General features: G+C 43.1%; 1 protein-coding gene across 3 annotated transcripts in view; it reads left to right on the top strand.

Annotated features, from left to right (window-relative positions):
- The window catches only part of EFCAB11 (EF-hand calcium binding domain 11), a 164,458-nt gene extending 146,528 nt beyond the window's left edge, over positions 1-17,930 (top strand). For 2 of the 3 annotated variants that reach the window (XM_035262152.3, XM_035262154.3), the window contains one exon: positions 9,985-12,613. In XM_035262152.3, the coding sequence (XP_035118043.2) occupies positions 9,985-10,066 (82 nt within the window). In that variant the 3' untranslated portion in view covers positions 10,067-12,613. Of the gene's footprint in view, positions 1-9,984; positions 12,614-17,506 lie in introns of those variants that run through there. The other variant, XM_035262153.3, reaches the window with a different exon arrangement.
- The last annotated feature ends 8,072 nt before the right edge of the window (positions 17,931-26,002 follow it).

Genomic DNA, 26,002 nt, shown 5'->3' with positions numbered 1-26,002 from the left:
GACTTCATTATGGTTGTACCAATTCTTTACCAGTCAGTAGTGGCCAGGGGAGGAATGACATGGATTAACTGGCTGAAGCCGAGCAATCCTTGAGCCTGTCACTGTGGTGAGGAGAGTGGGATTACAGTCATTGGTTAAGGCCAGTGAGATCCCACTTCTAGAGCTTGGGGTGGGGATGTGTTCCCCCACAATCACACAGCTGCTGCATGGCATAGAGCAGCTAGGATGGATGTTGGGGAAGAAACCGACAATGTCCATGGAATCGTTAGGCTAGTAAACTAAGCCGAGAGCTCATGAGGCCAGTGTTTTGCCTGGCTTATGGCGTTCTTTACTCCAGGCCTGATCTGGACATTTTCCCCTTCACGGTTCATCCTAAACAGCCAAGTCTGCCACTTGCTTATGGTCAGATCATAACTATACCTCTGCCTCCAAAAGGGCCCTGTAGGAATCTTATATTCAGAATACATTGTCCTCACTCTGAAGGAATACTTAAAGTCCAATAATACTACTATTAATAAGACATGTATATTAAAGAGTGAAAAGAAGACGGCTGTGGTGTTCTCTTCTGGTTAACTCTGGCATTTTAATTGCTTGGATCTTCAAACCTCAGAGCTGTTCTTAAAGGCAATATTTAATTTCCTCCAAGAAAGTATTTTGCAAGTAGAGGAATACTCTGATCTCTTTCAAGTAGTGAGATATCTTCTACTTGAATAAGAATCTGATATGACATGCTATTGCTGATGGCAATTTAAATGCTCTGTGTGAAGTTTCATCTCTCAAAATAAACTTTCCATTGTGTCTTAACCTGGGTTCTTCTTGAAAGCAGAGCCTGATGAGGGCTTGTATGTGGGTTGTTGTGAAACAGAATGAGGGAATGCAATTATCTGTCACCAAGTTCATTACTGCTATGAGCGACTGGAGCGTGATCTCCTCAGAACCTCCGATGAGCCAAGAGAATGACCTCAGAGTTGTTGTCTACATGAAGCACAGAAGCAGAGAGCCATTATCCCCTGGTCCTCATGGCTCATTGGCCAAAGGGTGCTTGATCAGTGCTCTGTGCATTCATTGGTCAAGGGGTGCAAACTGCTCTGCTCTACCCACCTGTGGACTAGGATGCAGAGGTGAGGCTTGGTATTACAACAGCCTTTTCCTGCCATAAGGGTGCAATCCCTACAAGAGTCCTGTGCTCCTCTGGTACATTGATCAAGTAATTTGTGCACAAGCTTTTAAGTGTTAATTACCAGCCTGAAACTGGAGCCTTGCACAATGAAGGAAAGAGTCAGAGAACAGCAGAGTGAGCTGGAGTGTAGATTGGTCAAGGGCTCTGTGCCTCCTGAAGAAGAAGGCCTTAACTCCTTCGTTTTCTTTTTTACTTTTTTTTTTGAGATGGAGTCTCACTCTGTCACCTAGGCTGGAGTGCAGTGGTGTGATCTCGACTCACCGCAACCTCCACCTCCTGGGTTCAAGCAATTCTTCTGCCTCAGCATCCCGAGTAGCTGGGACTACAGGCGTGCACCACCACACCCGGCTAATTTTTGCATTTTTAGTAGAGACAAAATTTCACCATATTGGCCAGGCTGGTCTTGAATTCCTGACCTTGTGATTTGCCCACCTCAGCCTCCCAAAGTGCTGGGATTACAGGCTTGAGCTACCACACCCAGCCAACGCCTTCTTTTTCATGCTTCCACATTGGGAGTGGGGGTTGCCCACCTCGGGTGTCACAGCACTCCCATACAGCAAAAGATACTGGGGCTGGCTCTGGTGAGGCTCTCCCAGCAATGGCTGGAGTCAAAGAAGGTCACACAGTGTGTGGGGAGGGCACAAAGGGAGCCCAGTACACATCGAAGGGAATGCAGCACATCTGCCAAAGTCATGTAGGAGCCTAGAAAAGACCAGAAATCATCTGCATATTTCTTTAGTCTTGCCTGCGTATCCGAACGGCTTTTCTTAACACATGTCTTTAAAAAGGTAAAATTAATAAACACATTACCAGCTGAATTGCTATAGAACCCTGCAGGACTCTCATCAACAAAGAGGCAAGCACGCCAGTGGGAAGAACCAGCGGGCTCCTCAGAAGAGAAGGCTGCTTGCGGGAGAGGCTGTCATCATTACATCTTCAATTGGCGGGTCCTCTCATCCCCAGCAGGGGCTCCTTGCTTGGAGGGTAATTTTTACTCTCACTGTTCAGTCAGTATGACAGCTTTGTCCCTAATGTAATGGCAGTTTTGACTTGGTTTAAATCATTCCATAAAGAATCAAAGAGAAAAAGATGCTTTCTCCCTTTTCCCCCAACCCAAAAATTCCACTAAGAAAACTTTTCTCACTTAAATCTTGGCCTCCACATTAAATTGCTCATTCACGTTTCAGGTGAATCAAATACGGCCTCAACTTTCAAAATCCCATGTGATTATCACAGTGATTCAAAATAATTACTCTCTGTCAGTGCTTTTGTTGGGAACACAGATATGTCTGGCACCGGCCCTGTTATCACCAGCAAGAGTTTGCCTCTCCAGTGGGGTCTTCTCTGGGCTCATTTCAAAACCTTTGAGTGTTGGGACAATCATCTACATGATCTGTCTGAGAAACATGTGCCTCGGCTGACCCTGAAATCACTTGTTTAGAAAAAAAAAGTCTTTAAAGCTAAAGCAATGATGTTATTAAGTGTAGATTTAGCTGGAATGTTCCAAAGGATTGCCTTAAACTGCGATTCCTCTGGCTCAGTGATTCTCAGCTGGGGATGACTGTGTCCCCCCAAGGGACATGGCAATTTCTGGAGATGTTTTTTGGCTGTCACGATTGGGCTTGAGGGGTGGGAGAGGGTCCTACCAATATCTAGCAGGTAGAGGCCAGGGATGCTGCTGAACGTCTTCAATGCCCACGACATCCCCCTCTCTGCTGTATCAGAGCGTTGTCTGGTCCAAGATACCGACGGTGCTGATGTTGAGAAGCCCAGCTCTAGTTGTTGTGGATTTATACAATTTGAAATAAGGCCAACTGTTTGGAAAATTCAGACTAAAAAGAAAAAACATTCTTTCACTTGAAAAAGACATAAGTAATATTAAAGAATATCTCTTTTTTAAGACAAGTCTCACTCTGTCGCCCAGGCTGGAGTGCAGTGGCGTGATCTCGGCTCACTGCAACCTCCACCTCCTGGGTTCAAGCGATTCTCCTGCCTCAGACTCCCGAGTAGCTGGGACTACAGGCATGCGCCACCATTCCCAACTAATTTTTTTGTATTTTTAGTAGAGACAGGGTTTAACAGTGTTAGCCAGGATGGTCTCGATCTCCTGACTTCATGGTCCGCCAGTCCTGGCCTCCCAAAGTGCTAGTGGCAGGAGCCACCGTGCCTGGCCAAGAATATCTTAAGACAGAATTACCCACAACCCTACCATCTTCATAAGACAGGTTTATGTATAGCACATAACCTTCAGCTTCTGCCCAAAAGAATATACATGTTTATGAAATTGCAATTATGGGGCCAAGCGGGGTGGCTCACACCTGTAATCCTAACACTGCGGGAGGCTGAGGCAGTTTGAGACCAGCCTGGCCAATATGGCAAAACCCCATCTCTACTGAAAATACAAAAAATTAGCCGGGTGTGGTGGTGCATGCCTGTAATCCCAGCTACTCAGGAGGCTGAGGCAGGAGAATTGCTTGAACCTGGGAGATAGAGGTTGCCGTTAACCGAGATCATGCCGTTGCCCTCCAGCCTGGGTGACAGAGCAGGACTCCATCCCAAAAGTAATTAATTAAAATTAAAAAATAAAAGCATTGCAACTATGATGCATATACCATTCTGTATTCTCATTCCCACTTAAAAATATCCCTTTATAGTCTTTGTGTCATTAATAGGAAAGAGTCCATTGTTTTGATGTAATAAAATTTATTTAAACCATTCCTTTTTCTTTCTTTCCTTCATTTTTTTTCTTTAAGTAACTTGGGTAAAAGCAAGTACTCTACTTTGAAATCTGGCTTTGGAGACTTGGACATGGAGTACTCTTGAATGATTTTACAAGAAAAATGATTTTCCAGGAAATAACCATGTTCAGAACAAACTTGTTATGATGTCAACATTTTCATATAAGAAACATTTACTGCTTGTGAGACACCTTGAGTATTTACATGTTTTAAATTAAAAAAAACCCTAGGTTTTCCTTCAGAATGTATTAGAGCAACGTTCCCACCCTTTTATTAATGATCTTAAAAGATTCCCGGTGTAAAACCCTGGCTCCTTCAGGGTCCAGACCTCTTGGCTTTGGGTCAGGGAAGCATCCAGACTGGGCTATTGAAGCCCACACAGCACCACCAGAAAGAGAGATTAGAATCTTATGTAACAAATCTGGATGTGAGAGAGAAAAATGCTAAAGTTTGTGCTGATGAAAGTAATTATAGGCACTGTGGGGTTTCTTGTGGGTTTTTTTTTTTTTTTTTGAGACAGTCTTGCTTTGTCTCCAGGCTGGGCTGCAGTGGTGCGATCTCTGCTTACTGCAGCCTCCACCTCCCGGGTTCAATCGATTCTCATGCCTCAGCCTCCCAAGTAGCTGGGATTACAGGTGTGCATCACCACACCCAGCTCATTTTTGTATTTTTAGTAGAGATGGGGTTTCACCATGTTGGCCAGGCTGGTCTCAAACTCCTGACCTCCAGTAATCTACCCGCCTCAGCCTCGCAAAGTGCCAGGATTACAGATGTAAGCCACCACACCCGACCTATAACCACGTTTTAATACAATGAATCAAAATATTTGTACTTTAACATATTTGAAAACTGTTGGAGTTCAGCTGAATGGACTGAGTCTAGTTCTGCAAATTGGGAATGTATCCTGGTGTCATCTGAGGTCTTCCGGTATTTCAAAGTCCATATAGTATTGCCTGGAACTTCCTTTCTACACCCAGGGGGTTATGAAACACTTCCCAAGATTCTTGCAAATTCTTGGAAGGCTTATGGCTCTGAGTTCTCATTTCTCTGAAAGAATTCAGTGGATGGATCATCCTGCCATTCCCCACTTGCTTTTCCTGCTCTCTGCTGCACCTTCAGACACAGCTCATCTCCTAACTCAATCTTCAACCCCTGACTCAACACAGACACCCCAAATCACCATCCCCCACAGTGTGTGTGTGCCTAGCACACCCCTTGATGGAGACAGAGGAGAGATTAGAACAAGTAATACAAACAATTTGGAAGCACATAGGAAATCCAACAGTTAATTGAAGGACTTTTGATCACCACCTCATTGGGGAATTTCATGACTGTTCTCATATGACATCCCCCTATGCCTGTACCCTCACTTGTCTTGGCTTGTCATCGCCTTCCAGCTGGCTCTAAATTGTTCATACCAAGTAATACAGAGCAATTCTGCTTTTTTTTTTTTTTGAGATGGGATCTGGCTGTGTCACCCAGGCTGGAGTATAGTGGCACGATCTTGGCTCACTGTAGCCTCTGTCTCCCAGACTCAAACGATTTTCCTGCCTCAGCCTCTCAAGTACCTGGGATTATAGGCACGTGCCACCATGACTGGCTAATTTTTGTTTTGTTTTGTTTTGTTTTGAGATGGAGTTTCGCTCTTGTTACCCAGGCTGGAGTGCAATGGCATGATCTCGGCTCACCGCAATCTCCGCCTCCTGGGTTCAGGCAATTCTCCTGCCTCAGCCTCCCGAGCAGCTGGGATTACAGGCACGCACCACCGTGCCCAGCTAATTTTTTGTAATTTTAGTAGAGACAGGGTTTCACCATGTTGACCAAGATGGTCTCGATCTGTTGACCTCGTGATCCACCCACCTCGGCCTCCCAAAGTGCTGGGATTACAGGCTTGAGCCACCGCGCCCGGCCCAATTTTTGTATTTTTAATAGAGATGGGGTTTCACCATGTTGGCCAGGATGGTCTCAAACTCCTGACATCAAGTGATCCGCTCACCTCAGCCTCCCAAAGTGCTGGGATTACAGACATGAGCCACTGTGCCCATCCCAGTTCTGCTCTCTTGAGTCCCTACTCCCAAAATCAATTCCAGATCTTCCTTTTGCATCTCAAAAACAAACCGAAAAAGCCTTTAATTTCACTGGACCTACATTTCTAGAAGCTGTTATTGTTAATAGCAATTAATTCTCTTTTACATCTGCATAATTCCTTTGAAAAGCCATTTCTGAGATAAAAGCCTGTATCTGTGTCTGTACCTATATCCCTGTGTCTGGTAAAAGGGCAGCTGCTTGTCTGGATTGAAGTTCGTGGTCTTTGACCAGGGGGTGGGTTACACTCACATGTACCCAGTTCTCCAGTGGTTCTCAATTTCCAGCTTCTTAACTCTTAAACTGTTCAGCCTGACATTCAAGGGTTTCCCTCCCTCCACTGCCCCATGTTTTGAGCCTCATTTTCCAAAGCTTGTCTCTTATGTGGTCTCGTCTGTACCTAGTCTGTGTTTTGCAAAATGTGGTTGAGCATAGAAACTAAAATCGACTGACTTATGGGTCCCTGAATGATGGGTCTGAGGTGTTTCTCAGGCATTTTTATGTATTTGTTTGTTTATTTATGAGACTGAGTTTCACTCTTTTCGTCCAGGCTGCAGTGCAGTGGCATGATCTTGGCTCATGGCAACCTCCACCTCCCTGGTTCAAGCGATTCTCTTGCCTCAGCCTCTTGAGTACCTGGGATTACAGGCTCCCGCCACCACACCTGACTAATTATTGTATTTTTAGTAGAGATGGGGTTTCACCATGTTAACCTAGCTGGTCTCAAACTCCTGACCTCAGTTGATCCTGCCTGGGCCTCTCAAAGTGCTGGGATTACAGGCGTGAGCCACCCACGCCCGGCCTCAGGCACTTTTAGACTCGGTAAAGACAGTGAGGTGATAGTTTCTTTCTTTGCTCCCCTAGTACCTCCCAGGATATAATAGATTTTCTATACCATTATCAACATTTCCTCATATTCATTTATTCCACAAATTCATTCATTCAACATTCATCCTCTGCTGTGGGCTAAGACCTGGGGCTACAGCAGCAAACAAGACAAAGGTCTTGCCCTCCTAAAGTTTCTTTCTAGCCGGGGTGAGGGGTGGCTGAATTTTTTAGTGCCAAAGGTATGTTGTTGACACCGAAACAACTGCATTCTAGTTTCAAAATTAGAGCAAACTCATGTTGGCGTTGAATGCTGTAACAGAAACAGGGAGGCTTTTTACCTACTGACATTTCCTTCATCTCCGAAGCCAGTCACCCATTCTGCCCACCACACACCTGTTTTCTGTCATAGTGATTTGAGTGTGAGTGCTATGAAACCTTCCCTCTTCAGAACAATTATGTCTGCAATGAAAAGTAGTGTTCTTAGACTAAAATTATAGCCCTGCCGGGCGCGGTGGCTCATGCCTGTAATCCCAGCACTTTGGGAGGCCGAGGCGGGTGGATCACGAGGTCAAGAGATCGAGACCATCCCGGTCAATATGGTGAAACCCCGTCTCTACTAAAAATACAAAAAATTAGCTGGGCATGGTGGCGCGTGCCTGTGATCCCAGCTACTCAGGAGGCTGAGGCAGGAGAATTGCCTGAACCCAGGAGGCGGAGGTTGCGTGAGCCGAGATCGTGCCATTGCACTCCAGCCTGGGTAACAAGAGCAAAACTCCATCTCAAAAAAAAAAAAAAAATAAAATCATAGCCCTGAACTTGAATTTCCTCTGCACTCTTCGTGAGGTGACCAGACCTGCTTGCATATATGTGATGAGGACAAAAAGTCAAAAGACAAAGTATTTCAGCATGTCTCATTTGAAATATAAATTTTTAAATGTAGGCCAAGCATGGTGGCTCACACCTGTAATCCTAGCTCTTTGGGAGACTGAGGCAGGTGAGGTAAGAGTTCGAGAGCAGCCTCGTCAACGTGGAGAAACTCCGTCTCTACTAAAAATATAAAATTAGCTGGGCGTGGTGGCACATGCCTGTAATCCCAGCTACTCGGGAGACTGAGGCAGGAGAATCGCTTGAACCTGGGAGGCAGATGTTGCAGTGAGCCAAGATTGCGCCACTGCGCTCCTGGGCAACAAGAGCGAAACTCCATCTCAAAAAAAATAAAAGGTAAATGATGCCTCACCATTCATTATATGAGTAAAATGCCACCCCAAATGTTACGAATAAACTTTTCAGTATTAACAGTTCTTGGCTATACTATGCTCATTTTATGATGGAAAGCCCTGGCAAAGGCAGCAAGAAAAATTAGATTTAATACGATAACAGGCGGGGCACAGTGGCTCGTGCCTATAGTCTCAGCACTTTGGGAGGCCGAGGCAAGGGGGTGGCTTGAGCTCAAGAGTTTGAGACCAGCCTGGCCAACATAGTGAAACCCTACCTCTTCTTAAAAATAAAAATAAAAATAATTGACTGGGTGTGGTGGTGTGCACCTGTAGTCTTAGCTACTTGGGAGGCTGAGGTGGGAGAATTGCTTGAGCCAAGGAGGCAGAGGTTGCAGTGAGCTGAGATTGCCCCACTGCACTCCAGGCTGGGTGACAGAGGGAGGCTCCATCTTAAAAAAATAAATAAATAAAAACAGTTAATATGATAACAGTGAAGGTCATTTACTGAGAAACTCAAGCAAAGGGATCACTTCTCTACAAGCATTCAGCATCTCAATAAGTGAATAAACACACTCTCGCACACACACACAATATTATCAGAAGCAGTTTATTCTAATCATTATTTTTCTAGGTTATTCACTTAACTCACCCTCTGAGATTTATAGTTCAACAATGCGAGTTCAGAGTGGGAAGAAAAAAAGGCCTTTTATCTAATGCAATTCCTTGGGAAAAAATACTTAGGCAATATTAAGAATCTTCAATTATCTAATTTAATAAAAGGGATGATTTATATTCTGTAGTTAGTAACGTGATACTGATTATTTCTAATCCCTTAGAAGAGATCTGACACTACGCTTTTGGTCCTGTGTAGCATGAAATCATCATGTATATTTTACCAAAAGAAGTAACAAGAATAATGGCCTCTGCAGTCTGAAATCATTTTATATGAACACATTGCAACATGGTTTTGCCCTGGGGCAGAGAAGTAGGGATTTTTCTGTACTTCAAAAGAATGAAAAATTATCATCACTCTATCCAGAACCATTATAGACTTCAGAGACTTTGGCATGAAATATTCAGAAAGTTTATTTTAGAATTCAATATTTTAAAAGCCTGCTTTAAAACTATTACAGTGATTAGTGGCTCTCTTACTTGGGCCAGTCTTTGCTTTAAAAAGTCCTATGTCATGGTTGATACGAATTTGATGTTTGAACAAAATATAATGGGCATCACCCAAAGAAGCTACGTGTAAGGCATTGCTTTAGAATGCCCCCCCAAGAGGAGTTGAGACCACTACTCATCAGTTATGCCTTCAAACACACTTTTTTTTTTTAATTGAGATGGAGTCTCTCTCTGTTGCTCAGGCTGTAGTGCAGTAGTGTGATCTTGGCTAATGCAACCTCTGCCTCCCAGTTTAAGCAATTCTCCTGCTTCAGCCTCCCAAGTAGCTGGGATTACAGGCGCCCGCCACCACACCTGGCTAATTTTTGTATTTTTAGTAGAGGCGGGGTTTCCCCATAGTGGCCAGGCTGTCTGGAACTCCTTCCCTCAGGTGATCCGCCTACCTCAGCCTCCCAAAGTGCTGGGATTACAGGAGTTAGCCACCATATCTGGCCTGCATAGGTTTTTGATATATCACAGAAAGATATATGTAGGATAACTAGAAAGAGCCATTTTTTTCTTATATAATCTGTGCATTTGGCTTTATCCCTTTATGCAGAATATATTATTTCTGTAGGTTTTAAATAAATACCGTATCTTTCCTGCAAACCTTTATTATCAATTAAAAAAAGTAGGCATCAATCTCAGCCTTCAAGTAGATAAAATAGGTTCCTCTCTCACACAGACATACAAAGAAATCAAGATCCTAATGTGCTCTTGATACATAGGTGTTAACGAGAATAATGTGTAAATGACTTTTTGTTTCATTTTCCAGGGAAGTAGATCGAGACTCAGATGGTCACGTCAGCTTAAGAGACTTTGAATATGCCATGAACTATGGCCAGAAGGAAGCCTAACTATTGTGAACTGCTTTTGGCAACTCTGAGGAGATCAATAGATTATAATGTCAGCAGACTCTGCTCTACTGTACTAATGATGTCATGCTACAGACTTGTGATTAAACTTTTAAAAAATGTTTAATTTTGTGGGTACATATAGGTGTGTATATACACACACACACACACACACACACACACGGGTTACAGGAGATACTTTGACACAGGCATGCAATAAGTAATTGACTACACTTTTGATCATAATTTTTGGATGCTGATGATGGACTTGCATCTCAGAATCCTGGAGGTGGTCGCTGCTAGGGTTGTCTTCTGTGTGGCCAGCAGCCCTGAGTCAGGTGTCGCTAGAGCTGGGGCTGGCCTGGCACTGGTGGTCCCCTTCCTCTTTACTCTTACCTCTCGCAACCTCTCCACACTGCAGGCCAGGGTGCCCCATTCACTCACCTCATTGTTCTCACCATCCCACTGTGGGTCCCTGGATCTCACCAGCTCCTAATATCTGCAGAGGGCCAGCCTTTTCCTGCCAGTGGTGCCAGTTTCCTTCATTGGCTCAACATTGGTTGAACAAATAGTAGCACCTACACATACTGAGTACTTACTATGTTCCAAGCAGTGAGTCAGGCCTTGGGAAGCACAGGCTTAAGACTTCTTTAAAATAGGCTCATGCCTATAATCTCATTGCTTTGGGAGGTCAAAGCAGGAGGATCACTTGAGCCTAGGAATTGGAGACCAGTCTGGGCAACATACTGAGACCCCATCCTTACCAAAAAAATAATAGGTTATCTGGATTTAGTGGTGTACACCTGTAGTCCCAGCTACTTAGGAGGCTGAGGTGGGAAGATCACTTGAGCTGAGGAGTTTGAAGCTTCAGTGAGCCATAATTGCACTATTGCACTCTAGCCTGGGTGACAGAGCAAGACCCTGTTTCTAAAAAAAAACTTTCAATTAAAAAATAATAAAGACTTCTCTAAGATAATGTCCCTGAGTCCAAATCATCACTGTAAAGTGGCCCCAGGGCACTGTGTGTGCAAGACAAAGAAACTGGATTGGGCTAATATAAGCAAGCCCTCTCGGGCTGTATACAGAGGAAGAACAGAGTGGTAAGGGTACTGGGGGCAAGAGACATGTTTGCAGAACCCCTTAGGATGGCAAGGGCTTGGGAGTCTCACTGCAGAGAAGCAAGCCTTGAGCTGTTCGGCTGCCCTCTACTGCACACCCTCTGGTTCCCAGTAGTTGTGTCCTGCATTCAGAGCTCAGCCGTGTGTTTTCACATTCCCTGTGCCTTGCCTGTCCTGCTGGGCTCCAGTAACTGCTATACTGGAGCAATGAATAACAGTGCTGGACATTTAGCATTTACTTAAGGTAATTCCAAAATACTGGTATAATACTCTTATTTATAAGTGTTCGAAATGCATAACATGAACATTAGTCAAACAACTTTTAATATAATTCACTTTTTTTTTTTTTGTTGAGACGGAGTTTCGCTCTTGTTACCCAGGCTGGAGTGCAATGGCGCAATCTCGGCTCACCGCAATCTCCGCCTCCTCGGTTCAAGCCATTCTCCTGCCTCAGCCTCCTGAGTAGCTGGGATTACAGGCACGTGCCACCATGCCCAGCTAATTTTTTGTATTTTTAGTAGAGAAGGGGTTTCACCATGTTGACCAGGATGGTCTCGATCTCTTGACCTCGTGATCTACCCGCCTCGGCCTCCCAAAGTGCTGGGATTACAGGCTTGAGCCACCACGCCTGGCCTAAAATTCACTTTTTAAGTGTTAAAATTGAAAAGTAAAATTGTAAATTTGTAATATACAAATATTAAGCATCATTATCAAATTATTAGCAGATAACCTCAATGAAAATAAATGTTTGTGGGGTTTCTTTTTTTTTTTTTTTTGAGACAGAGTCTCACTCTGTCACCCAGACTAGAGTACAGTGGTGTGATCTTGGCTCACTGCAACTTCCACCTCCCGGGTTCAAGCGATTCTCCTGCCTTAGCCTCCCAAGTAGCTGGGACTACAGGCATGCGCTACCATGCCCACCTAATTTTTGTATTTTTTGTAGAGATGGGGGTCTCACCATGTTGGGCAGGCAGGTCTTGAACTCCTGACCTCAAGTGATTCATCCACCTTGGCCCCCCAAAGTGCTGGGATTACAGGCATGAGCCACCACATCTGGCCAATAAAAATAAAGTTTTACACTGTCAAATAAGAGGAGCCTAAGAAGATGTGACAACTAAATATCATTTGGTGTCCTGGATGAGATCATGGAATAAAAACTAGTAAGTATCGACTTTAATAATAATGTATCATTATTGGTTCATTAATTGTGACAAATGTATCATACTCATATATAATGTTAGTAGTAGAGGAAATTGGGTGAGGTATATGGGAACCCTCTACTATTTTCACAATTTTTCTATAAATCTAAAACTGTTCCAAAATTAAAAGTTTGTTTAAAAACTAAAGTCTTATTCAAAACCTAAAAAACTAAACTTTATCTAAAATGAAGCAAACATTGAAAATCAAGTAAAAATACAATCTTATTTTAAAAGCAAAGTGGATTGATGGTATCATTGAGTAGCTTTTGTGTTCATGTACGAATTGTTACAGTTGACGAAAAGCCCTTTCTGATTTTGGGCAGAGTTTGTTCAGCAAGCATTTTCATTCTAAGTTGAATAATTGGGTCATTGATCCTGATCTCAGAGCATAAATGATGCATACTTCAGATTTTTTAAAATATCAAAAAGAGTAATACATGAGCAAAGCAGCATTATTCAGTAATTTCCAGAATGCCAAACCCTCTTATTGCAGTCACTGTTTGGACCTCATTTCTCCCGGGAAACATGACAAGGGAAAGGGAGGGACCATTTCCTACAGCTGATGTGGCAGCCAAGAGGCCAAGCTGGGGATAGCTGTTGGGCAACACCCTTGACCCTCAACTAGTCAAGGCTCTTGTGTGTTTCAATGACAAAACCGCACAAACTAGCTTAGACGGCAAGAGAATGTACTGGAAAACACTGGGCTATCTGAGAGAACTAACATAGAGACAGCAGTGGTGCAGTGGGTTTCCAGGATAACCAGTAATACCAGCACCTTCAGACTCTGCCTGTCTCCTGTAGTCACGGACAGCCTCACAGCATCCTGAAAAGCAATCGGCTCATGATCCATCCAGTTCCAAGTCTAGAAACCCCACATAGAGGCGCTGGTTGGCACACTGGAGCAGTGAACTCTGGTTCACCCAGTGTGTATGGACATGGCCACGGGGGACTCGCCCACGTGTACCCAGGGCTGGTCGCAGGGAGGGGATGTTTATAAGATCTGGGCAGCCATCCCATTTTCTTTCTTAGAAGAAAACCATATGCCTGTCTAGATGTAAACTATAGGAGGGAGAGTGCTCCTCAGATTTGCTAGTTAGGAGGATCCAGGCTCTGAGTGACTAGGGGGAGAAATGAGAAGCCACTCATATCGCCTTCTCCTTCTTTTCACGTGCTGTAGGCCCAATCCAAATCCTCATCCAATGAGCTTTTTCTCCAGCCTCTCACTTCCAGGTCCTAGTCCTTGTCCTTGTCTTCAAACCACATGCTACTGTCTGTGCAGTGATTTTGTTGATCTGATTTCAGTTGAGTGGCCCAAGGGTGAGCATCTATCGACCCACTCAGTCTCGTCCCTTGGAGAACATCAAGAGTGGGCATGAGTGAGAGACAGCAGTGCTCCTCTGAGGGGCTAAGTGTGTCTGACTCAAGAGTGAGTGGCAGACATGTTTTCTACCACATGGCCTGGAAACCCAAGGCAGCTAGCTGGCACTGAGAGCCGAGAAGAAAGAGAAAGACACCGAGCGGGGAACAAGAAAGGAGACGAGAAGCCCAGTGGTGCTTGACTTCTGGTTAAAGCTTGTGTACAAGGCCCAGTCATCATCCTCTGGGTCCTGTGAGGTGACCCTGTATCCTCCCAATAAATCTTTCTGCTCAAGCCAGCTGGAGTTGCTTTCTGTTATTTGAAACCAAGAGAGCCCTGTTGTAAGCATTGAGCCAAGGACAGAGTCTTGGGCAACACTAACATTTACTAGGACAGCGGAGAAAAGTCTTCTAATGAGACTAAGAAGAAGCAGTTGCCCCTTCTCTCTACGATTCCCCTGTGCCCACTTGCCCTCTCCCTGTAACCCAGCTCCGTCTTCCCTGTGGCAGCAGCTCTCGAAGAGGTCACCAGTGAGGTGTTAATGAATGGCCAGACCCACCAGCCCTTCTCAAGCCTCATCGTGTTTGTCCTTTCTCCTGATTCTGCCCTGACAGCTGCACCTTTGAAATCCTTCCCTTTTAGTTTCCATGACATGGGTCTCTCCTGGTATTTCTGTGCCCATTTTTTTCCCTTCTGTCTTTTCCTGCTTCCTCTCCTACAACCATCCCGTAAGTATTAGCATTTTCCAAGGCCCTACATTTGGCCGATCTTCTTGAGCCACACATTCTCCGAGGATGAGTTCATCACCACCAAGATTTCAGCTATCATCTTTATGGGTATGACTCTACAAACAAATCTTTATCTTGACCTCGTCTCAACTCCAGATCTGCGTTTTCATTTGCCTATCGGACTGCCATGCACACTCATTGAATTAAAATCAGACTCATTGTTCCCCTCATTTTCAAAACCATTTTCCCATTCTGTGTTTCTATTTCTTTTTCCTAGCCACCGCCCCATCCCCCACCCAGAGCTGTCATCCAAGCCAGCTGCCGAGGAATTCTTTTCAAGTCTCCCCCATCTTCCTTTGCTCCTCATCCACACATTGCCGAATCCTTTTGAGCCTGGCTCTGTAAGCCCTCTACAGCATTCTCTTCCATTCCCTCCTGATCATTCTGCCCTTGTCCCTTATTCCTGCTTCAATCCTTCCACCCAGTCATTTGTTCTTCTACTCATTCCTATAAAGATGAGTAAAAGATGTGTGAGCAGGAAGCAAACCCTGCTGTCAACAGATTTTAGTCTAGCATATCAGTTATCTTCCAAAGCACAGACAAGATTACTTTGTCTCTGCTCAGCAGCTTTCAGGGCCCATCTTTTCTACTGGATAATAGCTAAACCTGTAATATGCCATTTAAAGCCCTCCATAATCGGGTATCAATTTATATTTCAGTCCCATTGTTCACAACTACCTCTACCATACCACCCCACAACCAGGTTAACTTCTCCTAAGTACACCAAAAGCAAGACATCTTTGCCCAAAATAGAAGAGTAACAAATACTCTTGGAATTAATATCTGACAAGATAATAGGAAAATACAACCATAATAAAAGTCATTTTGAAAAACATCCAGGACCATCCAGGAAAATAATGAATATTTTCCCCTTTATCACCTTGGGAATGGGGACTAGTTCTGCTAGGTATTTTGTATATTTGTTTTATTTTTAAAATTATCGAGATAGATTATTAGTCATCCTATTTTCCTCATTTTATAAATGAGAAAACAGTTTCAGAAAGTCTAAGGAACTTGATTCGGGCTAAGTGATGGTGACGGGGGTGGGGGAAGAGTGTCGGTCATTCAAACATGTCAGCCTGATCGAAAACATATACCTTTCCTACTATGTTACATTATTACCTCCAGCGGGAAAATAATCTATGACATCGATTCATATTCTATAGTCATACTTCATTTTCAACCTAAAATGAATTTACCCAGATTCACTGGACAATCCAAGTCAGCCTCTAGCACACAGTATGTATTGAAATTTAATTTCCAGGCTGGGTGCAGTGGCTCACGCCTGTAATCCCAGCACTTTGGGAGGCTGAGGTGGGTGGATCACCAGAGGTCAGGAGTTCGAGACAAGTTTGGCCAACATGGTGAAACGTCATCTCTATTAAAAGTATAAAAATTAGCCAGGCGTGGTGGTGCATGCCTGTAATCCCAGCTACTCAGGAGGCTGAGTCAAGAGAATCACTTGAACCCAGGAGATGGAGATTGCAGTGAGCCAAGATCGCACCACTGCACTCCAGCCAGGGCGACAGAGTGAGACTCCGTCTCAAAAAAAAAAAAAAAAAAAAAAAAGAAAAATTTTTTTTTCCATCTTCTGCATCACCAAACTTAACCAAAATTACTTTGGGTTATGAAACCCACTTTCAAAAGACAAAGATTAAAATGTGTTGCAAGATCTAAAGGCAGTGTTCAAAGAGGAGTTTCAGAAATGCTGTGAACAATTGAAGCATCTTTGAAACAGGTGTGCATTCCCACTGGGCACTGTTCGTTTATGTATATAAATTCTAAACGGTGTATACCAAATACTTGGTATTCACACTTCACTTACAGAATTGTAATTCAGGATTAATAAAAATGAACTGTTGGTTACTTTCCTTTTTGTAGCTTATAACTTGTGAGAAGTTTGGAACTGCAGAACTAGGCAGTTAAAAAATTCATATACATACAAATTGAAATTCAATGACATTAGGAATAGCAGCTCACAAAGTAACCTTTCTTCCAAAACAGACTTAAATTGGATTGGCCACATGGATTGAAAAGTAGCTTAAAACAATTTAACATAATAAAACATAGAGTGTCCAATTGAAATGTTTATTGGGTTATTATGCTGATGAAATACTCAGAAATGTGAATAAAAAAGAAATTATTCTAACTTCAGAGAAAATGCAGATTAATTTATGTGAAAACATAGACTGAAATCCAAATACACTCCCTATTTTGTGCTTTACTGATCCTTGAAAAAAAAATTTCAGTAGAGAGCAGAACAGTTGAGTTGGGTAAAGTATGCGACTTCAGAAGGAGCAGTTCCAATAATACTGAATTTATAGAGAAAACTTTTGACTAAGGGGCTGGAAATATATTGCGTGTATTGTCATAGCAACAGTCATTTTAAGGTAGAAGTCAGGTTTGAACATCGTTTTAATTTTAAATAAGGAAGCCAAGTTTAATTTTAAATAACTTTTCTAAGGTCAAATGTGTCAGAGATAATGCTTGAATCCATTTCCTTACCAAGCTTTCACTATTGCTCCTTGTCTCGGATGGCCTGTGGGATAGGGTTTGTTCATTTCTTTCTTTTTTTCCTTCCTTGTTCCCTTTCTTCTTTCCTTCCTTATTTCCTAGAATTGCATACATTGGACCATCTAAGGTTCATTCAATCTGACCTGCTCCTTGGCTGACTGATATCTAAACTTCTATGAACAATTTTTTCTCCCTTACTACACACTGAACCCAAAATTCCAGAACACTTTCTTTCTTTCATCAAACATAGCACTCTCTTGGCCATTATTTCTTCAAATACTCCATTTACCACATTCTTGAAGAGAATGGTCTTCTCAGACTCCGGTTGTACATATTTTATATCAATAATATTATCTGTCACATCTCTTATTCTCTGTTCTTCTCCACCACCTCTTCATGCTCTTCCTCCTCTTCCTTCTTTCTCTTCCTGTTTCAGTTGCATAATTTCTACTCTCATTTGTTTCTAGGGGCAGTGTAAAATGGTACAGACACTTTGGAAGACAGTTTGGCAGTTTCTTGCAAAGCTAAACATAGTCTTACCACGTGATCCAGCAATCAAGCTCCTAGGTATTTACCCAACTGATTTGAAAATTCCATCCACACAAAAACTTGCATATGAATGTTTGTAGCAGCTTTCTTCCTCATCACCAAAAACTGGAAGCAACCAAGGATGTTCTTGAGAGGGGAATGGATACTCTGCAAAATATCTGACCAATCCTCCTCAAAGCTGTCCAGGCCATCAAAACCAAAGAAGGCCTAAGAAACTCCGAGAGGAGCCTCTGGAGCCATCGTGACTAAATGTAATGTAATAGGGTAGATGGGATCCTAGAACAGGCAAAGGACATTATGGGAAACCCATGAAATCTGAATAAAGTATGAACTTTAATAATGTACCATTGTTAGCTCATTAATTGTAGCAAATGTATCATATGCATACAGTGTTCATAATAGGGAAAACTGAGTGTGTGGTATATAGTAATTTCTATACAATCTTAAACCCTAAAACTGTTCTAAAATAAAAAATTTCTTTTTGGCCAGGCGTGGTGGCTCATGCCTGTAATCCCAGCACTTTGGGAGGCCGAGGCGGGTGGATCACGAGGTCAAGAGATCAAGACCATCCTGGTCAACATGGTGAAACCCCGTCTCTACTAAAAATAGAAAAAATTAGCTGGGCATGGTGGCGCGTGCCTGTAATCCCAGCTACTCAGGAGGCTGAGGCAGGAGAATTGCCTGAACCCAGGAGGCGGAGGTTGCGGTGAGCTGAGATCGCGCCATTGCACTCCAGCCTGGGTAACAAGAGTGAAACTGTCTCAAAAAAAAAAAAAAATTGTTTTAAAAAAAATTCAGATTGGGTCCGGGGCAGTGGCTCACACACGTAATCCCAGTACTTGGGGAGGCCGAGGTAGGTGGATCACCTGAGGTAAGGTGTTCAAGATCACCCTGACCAACATGGAGAAACCCTGTCTCTACTAAAAATACAAAAAATTAGCCGGGCGTGGTGGCACATGCCTGTAATTCCAGCTACTCAGGAGGCTGAGGTAGGAGAATCACTTGAACCCGGGAGGCGGAGGTTGCGGTGAGCTGAGATTGTTCCATTGCACTCCAGCCTGGGCAACAAGAGTGAAACTCCGTCTCAAAAAAAAAAAAAATCAGATCTTACTTTATGGTGGAATTTCTATCCCTTCCCACTATTAAATTTATAATACAAGTTTAAGATGTTAATTAAAAATATGCAAAAAGGGGAACATAATTATTCAGAATAATGTTATGGCGTACTTAGCAAAAATCCCATGTCCGTACTTATGGCACGTTTATAGCACCCTCTGTCTGCACCCTCACCGATGGCCTCCCTAATGGGGTCAGGCCTTTGCTGTAGGAAACTGTTCATGGCCTCTTCTATGACTTGGATTGGTTTCTGACAAAGAAGAGACCTCATATAGTTTAAAGTATTTTTGAATTGCATTTTGAAAACATTCAAAAAAAAAAAGAAGAAGAAGAAGAAAGTCTCCAGTTTTCTATTATATTGCTTTCAATATACATTTCAAGGAAAGAAATCCCTTAGTTTTGGACCTATTGAAAAGAAAGCCTTTCTACTTCCTTTGAACTTGGTAATTTCTCACAGTGCTGAGAAAGCTGTAAGATGCCATCCGCCTATCAGGTGTAGTTCCTAGATTTGCCCTGTGGCATGTCTCAAAAGGCCTGCTAATGAGTGGTGCACACCTGCATACTGGGAGGAGCCCTCCTCTACTCTCTCTGCAGCCCTGGTGGCTTGGTCTCAGCTTGGCACTGAATCATAGCCTTGGAAAATCAGCATGGTCGTCATAAGATTACTTAGGGACTAGTTTGATTTTACAAAGTTCATGTTTTCTACATTAAAGTTATAATGATTAACAAGCCTAATTCTTCCTTAAGCTTTTACTTTATACACAGATCCTATTCTTCTATCTATAAATTCGGAAAATTAATTAATCACTCTAAGATGGCTTTCATAATTCTGTTACATTTCCATCCATTTTACCTGCATATAAAATATATATTCGGGGCCGGGCAAGGTGGCTCATGCCTGTTAATCCCAGCACTTTGGGAGGCCAAGGTGGGTGCATCACCTGAGGTCAGGAGTTTGAGACCAGCCTGATCAACATGGAGAAACCCCGTCTCTACTAAAAATACAAAATTGGCCGGGTGTAGTGGCGCATGCCTGTAATCCCAGCTACTCAGGAGGCTGAGACAGGAGAATCACTTGAACTCCAGAGGCGGAGGTTGCAGTGAGCCAAGATTGTGCCATTGTACTCCAGCCTGGGCAACAAGAGCAAAACCCTGTTTCAAATATATATATACATATATGTATATATATATGCATATATATGTGTGTGTATATACATATCAGTTATAATATAGTTATAATATCAATACAGTTATCTTTCTGTATTAGTTATAATACAATATAATATAGTTATAATACAGTTATCTTTCTGTATTAGGGTTCTCTAGAGGGACAGAACTAATAGGATATATGTATATATGAAAGGGAGTTTAATAAGGCGAATGGATTCACATCATCACAAGGTGAAGTCCCATGATAGGCCGTCTGCAAGTTAAGGAACAAGGGAGCTGGCAGTGGCTCCGTCCAAGTCTGGAAACCTCAAAAGTAGGGAAGCCAACAGTGCAGGCTCCGGTTTGTGGCCAAAGGCCCGAGAGCCACTGGTGTAAAAGCTGAAGAACTTGGAGTCTGATGTTCCAAGGAGGGCAGGAAGCATCCAGCATGAGAGAAAGATGAAGGCCAGAAGATTAAGCAAGTCAGCTTCCCCCACCTTCTCCTGACTGCTTTATTCCAGTGCACTGGCAGTTGATTGGATGGCGCTCACCACGTTGAGAGTGGGTCCGCCTCTCCCAGTCCCCTGACTCAAATGTTAATCTCCTTTGGCAACACCCTCACAGACACACCCAGGAACAAGATTTTGCATACTTCAATCAAGTTGATACTTAACCGTCCCACTTTCTTTGATTGATCTTTTTAGGAATTTATCAATTTTATTAACCTTTTCACAAAACGCCAACTTGTGGTCTTGTTGCTTTTCTTTACTGTTTGTTTTCTGTTTCATTATTTCTGTGCTTAATTATTATTATTTCCCTTCTTATTTGTGCTTTGCTTTTTAGCACTTCAGAAATTAAGATCATAGACTCCCAGCATTTGTTTTCTAATATATATATACATACACACACACATACATACATACACACACATACATGCATGCATACACACACATACACGCACATACACACACATACATACACATACATACATACACACATACATACACATACACACATACATACACACATACATACACACATACATACATACACACACACATACATACATACATACACACACACATACATTTAAGGCTACAGATTTCCTGTGCACACTGCTTTAGCTCCATCTCACTAGTTTTTATACACTTTATCTCCACTATAATTCTTGCAAAAATATTTTCTAATTTTTGTTATGATTGTTTCTTTGACATGTGCACTGTTCAGAAATGAAATGTTGAATTTTCAAAAATTGTGGGTTTTCTAGTTTTCTTTGGTGATTTCTAGCTAGTTTCATTGTGACCAGAGGACTTATTCTGAATCTTTTCAAATTTTTCCATCAATTCTCTTTGAAGGCTTCGGGTTCTCCAGTGAACAAAGACATCTTCCTAAGTATTTCAACAGGTTTTTAAGAACAGTAAATTAAACTCTGTCATCTCTTGTCTTAGTTCTCTTGAAAGTTCCAACACTATATGTAAATTTGGATTTCAACTTAAAAAATCATAAATCTAAACCAACTTGTATTTTAAATTGGAGACACCAAGTGAATCTGTTCATCAGTCTGAAGCTGTGCTGTCCAGTGCAGAAGCCCACGGCACGTCATTATTTAATTTTAATTTTTAACAAAATTGAATAAAACTCAAAATTCAGTTCATCACCGAACAGCCATATCCAGTAGTCATACTTCAAGTGTCCAATAGTTACAGGTGGTTAGTGGATGCCATACTGAACAGCACAGAAAAGAACATTCTCATCACTGCAGCGAGTTCTGTGGGCCTAGACAGCACTCCCTAGGTGCTCCTGCGCAATGCTAGGCAGATTTTAGATCAACTGCTCTGGGGTCAGCAGCCCATCCTGGTCCAATCAGCTGACAGAATCCTGTAGCACTAGCATGGTGATGTGTGCAAACAGTACCCCATGTAAGGGAGCCATTGTGGGAACTCCTTAGAAAGGATTGAGGGAGAGACAAACATTCTGCAGCAAACTGCCTGGAAAATGCCTGGTCATCCTTTGTCTTAGTTCGTTTGTGCTGCTATAACAAATACCTGAGACTGGGTAGTTTATACTGAACAGAAATTTATTTCTTACAGTTCTGGAGGCTGAGAAGTCCAAGATCAAGATCAAGGGGCAGCATCTGGTGAGGGCCTTCTTGCCTTGTCATTTCATGGCAGAGAAGCAAGAGGATGAGAGAGTGAGAAAAGGGGGTTAAACGTACCTTTTAAACATACCACCCTCCTGAATAGACAATTGCTGATATTCAGGAAGTGGGATAATGAGCCTACTCCCTAAATATCAGCAATTGTCTATTCATGAGGGTGGAACCCTCACGGCCGAATCACCTCTTAAAGGTCCCACATCTTCATACTGTAACAATGGCAATTAAATTTCAACATGGGTTTTGGAAGAGACAAGCATTCAAACTATAGCATTCTTCAAGGCCCCGCACCTTCACCACCCGCTGTACGGCAACTCTCCCGGCTCCTTTAGAGTGTTGTCATAATTCCCTTCTGGACTTTCACAGAATCCTCTTCTGAATTCTCTCCATGTTGTAGTATGACTGGCATGTTTCCAGATCTGTCTCTGACTCTTGATCATGAACTTCCCAAAGCCTAGAGCTATGTGTTTTGTGTTTTTTATTTTATTTTTGAGACAGAGTCTTGCTCTGTCACCCAGGCGGGAATGCAATGATGTGATCTTGGCTCACTGCAACCTCTGCCTCTCAGGTTCAAGCAATTCTCCTGCCTCAGCCTCCTGAGTAGCTGGGATTGCAGGCGCGTGCCATCACGCCTGGCTAATTTTTGTATTTTTAGTAGAGATAGGGTTTCACCATGTTGGTCAGGCTGGTCTCGAAGTCCTGACCTTGTGATCTGCCTGCCTCAGCCTCCCCAAGTGCTGGAATTACAGGCATGAGCCACCACACCTGGCCATATTTTATCATCTTTGACCAAGTATTTCCTCTGCTTCCCTGGGGACTAGTGTCCTTAGTGTTTGGCACAGTGCCTGCTAAATGACAGATCTTGGTACATTAATGAATTAAAGGGAAATTTCTCTGCCAGATGGTGCAGTATGGAGCTAAGAATCAGAGAACCAGAATTCTGTGCTCCACTCAGTTCCTAGCTCTTGTACTCTGGCACTCAACCACTTTTCTTAGGCTTCAATTTCCTCTTCATCAATTTTATTGAAGAGGTTGACTTGGATAGGATTGGTCATTGCTGATTTGTCTGAGTCCATCTGGATTGCTATACCAAAAATACCTTCCACTGGATGGCTTACACAATAAACATTTATTACAATCCGGAGGCTGGAGAGTCCAAAGTTAAGACACTAGCAGATTGGGTGTCTGGGGAGGGGCTGCTTCCTGGTTAATAGACAGCCTTCTTCTCACTGTGTCCCTTTCATAAGGTCCCTGCTCTCATTCATGAGGACTCCATCTTCATGACTTAATTATCTCCTAAAGGCCTTGCTTCCTAATACCATCACACTGGGGGTTAGAATTTCAACATACCAATTTGGGGGAGACACAAATATTTGGTCCATTTCACCATTATACATGAATCAGCATTATTTGAGCAGAGAGTGTCATGGCCAGAGAAGCTGGGAGAATACTTCGTCAAAGATGATAAATGGTTATTTTTAAATATAGGGGTTCACAGAACTTTTGAAATGCTGAAGTCCATTATGGCATTTCAAGAACTGGGTAGAATGTGCAGAATTTCAGACTTATGTGATGAGCCATGGAACCACATTGCATGTGGGTGCCAGTGTATGTGTGTGTATGTAGACAGCGCCATCATAGAGAACTGATGTTCCACGGATCGTGTCTTGGGAAATTGTTCACTAGCTGACCCCTGCAGAATCTTCCAGTTCTGGATGTTTATGAGGATACCTTCCAGAGTCTGACAGTCCCTGTGCCTGACTTGGATAGTGCCACCACTGAGAACTCACAGAGACACACACTTCATCTTTCACTCCATCAGCCCCTGCTTCCTCATCTCCCTTCCACTCCCTGCCCCACCCAAAAGAAGACACCGGAGCAGCTCTATGTGGGGCTGGGACGCATGCACATTCACCTTTGACCTCTGATAGGGAAGCAAAATCGATGCTAATCTGAAAGAGAAGCTGCTTGGAAAATCAAAGTGTAAGACAGGGAGAATGATTTTATTTTAATTCAAATTGATTTTTTCTGTTCTACCACATATACAAGGCTTTCATACATATGAATTTCTTAAAGCAGCAACAGATTAATAATGTTATGTTAATAACAAAGCAGTAACAAAATATTCTACAGAGTTCATATTCCATATATTATTAATGAAGACCTTTTGTGTTTCGGTGGGTCTGATACTTTATAACATTGGTTCCAAATAGATTTTAAAATGTTTTTGCCTTCTCAGTAAAAAGATCCCAAATTAGGCTACGTGACTAGAGAATATTTGCAACAGGTAATCAGAATGGCCATGAGCATTGTGGGATAGGAGGTGCTGAATTTATTTTAATCAGAGTTGCCAGGAATAGCAACATTCTTATGGCTAAAGAGCAAAACAATCGTGTCAGCTGCTTTGGGGATAAAAAGCAGGAAAAACAGGGTTTCCTTGTGCTGTGCTAAGTCGCCACATGCACTGGAATTTATTAACCAATGTTTAGGCCAGGCACGGTGGCTCATGCCTGTAATCCCAGCACTTTGGGCGGCCAAGGTGGGTGGATCACCTGAGGTCAAGAGTTCGAGACCAGCCTGGCCAACATGGTGAAACCCCATCTCTACTAAAAATACAAAAAATTAACGGGACATGGTGGTGGGCACCTGTAATCACACCTACTCAGGAGGCTGAGGCAGGAGAATCACTTGAACCTGGGAGGCGGAGTTGCAGTGAGCTGAGATAGTGCCACTGCACTCCAGACTAGGCGACAGAGTGAGACTCTATCTAAAAAAAAAAAAAAGCAATGTTTACGGGTCCCCAGCCCCTGGGGCTGATACAAGTCCATGGCCTGTTAGGAACCAGGTTACACAGCAGGAGGTGAGCAGTGGGCAAACAGACATCACCACCTGAGCCCCCACTCCATCAGATCAGCAGCACATTAGATTCTCATAGGAGCATGAACACTATTGTGAACTGCCAGTGCAGAGAGAGCTAGCTTGTGTGCTCCTTAAGAGAATCTATTGCCTGATGATCTGAGATGGAACATTTTCATTCCAAAACCATCCCTCCATCTCACCTGTGGAAAAATTTTCTTCCATGAAACCGATCCCTGATGTCAAAAAGTTGGGGATTTCTGGTTTATTGTATGCCTGCCATTGGTCAACACTGTTCTCAGCACTTTGCATGCATTATAGAATTTAATTCCTTTTTTTTTTTTTTTTTTTTTTGAGAGATTGAGTTTCACTCTGTCACCCAGGCTGGAGTTCAATGGCACAATCTCAGCTTTTTGCAACCTCTCCCTCCCAGGTTCAAGCGATCCTTGTGCCTCAGGCTCCCAAGTAGCTGGGACCACAGAGGGATGCCAACATGGCTGGCTAACTTTTGTATTTTTAGATGGGGTTTTGCCATGTTGCCCAGCCTGGAACTCCTGACCTCAAGTCATCAGCCCACCTCAGCCTCCCAAAATGCATCACACCCAGCCATAGCAGTTAATTCTTGTGGCAACTGTAAGAGAGAGACACAGTCTTGATTCTCAGGAGGAAGGATGAGGACTGCTAATGGTAAGTGGGACACCTGGTGCTTTGAATTTGGACAATCGGGCCCAGAGTCCATCCTCAGACCCTCAACACTGAGGCTGGAGACCCCTGGCCTTTCAAGTATGAGCTCTAGGTTTGGGGAGGCACACAGATCTAGAGGAACTTCAAGTGTTTCCAGTAGCAGATCCAGTGGCCTGTGTCTCGGGTCCCTGTGGGTCCCATCAGTGCCCCACACACACACTGACAGGAAGACATGTGGGTGTGGGTGGAACAGTCTAGACACATCTCCCAGGTACAGTGTGTCTCTTTATTAGGGACAGCTACCAACACACACTCGTCTAAGAGACCACTTTGTTCTTCACGAAGCCAATGTCACCAGAAGACTGGAGACTTGTAAACAATTACACCCACACACACACCCCTCCCCTCCTCCCTACACACCCACATGCGTCCTCCATCCCAGCTGTCTGCTTTA

The sequence above is a fragment of the Callithrix jacchus genome, chromosome 8 (assembly GCF_049354715.1).
Source record: "Callithrix jacchus isolate 240 chromosome 8, calJac240_pri, whole genome shotgun sequence".
Lineage (NCBI taxonomy): Eukaryota > Metazoa > Chordata > Mammalia > Primates > Cebidae > Callithrix > Callithrix jacchus.
The sequence above is the reverse complement of the archived record's forward strand: the minus strand, read 5'-3'. Positions and strand labels throughout refer to the sequence as shown.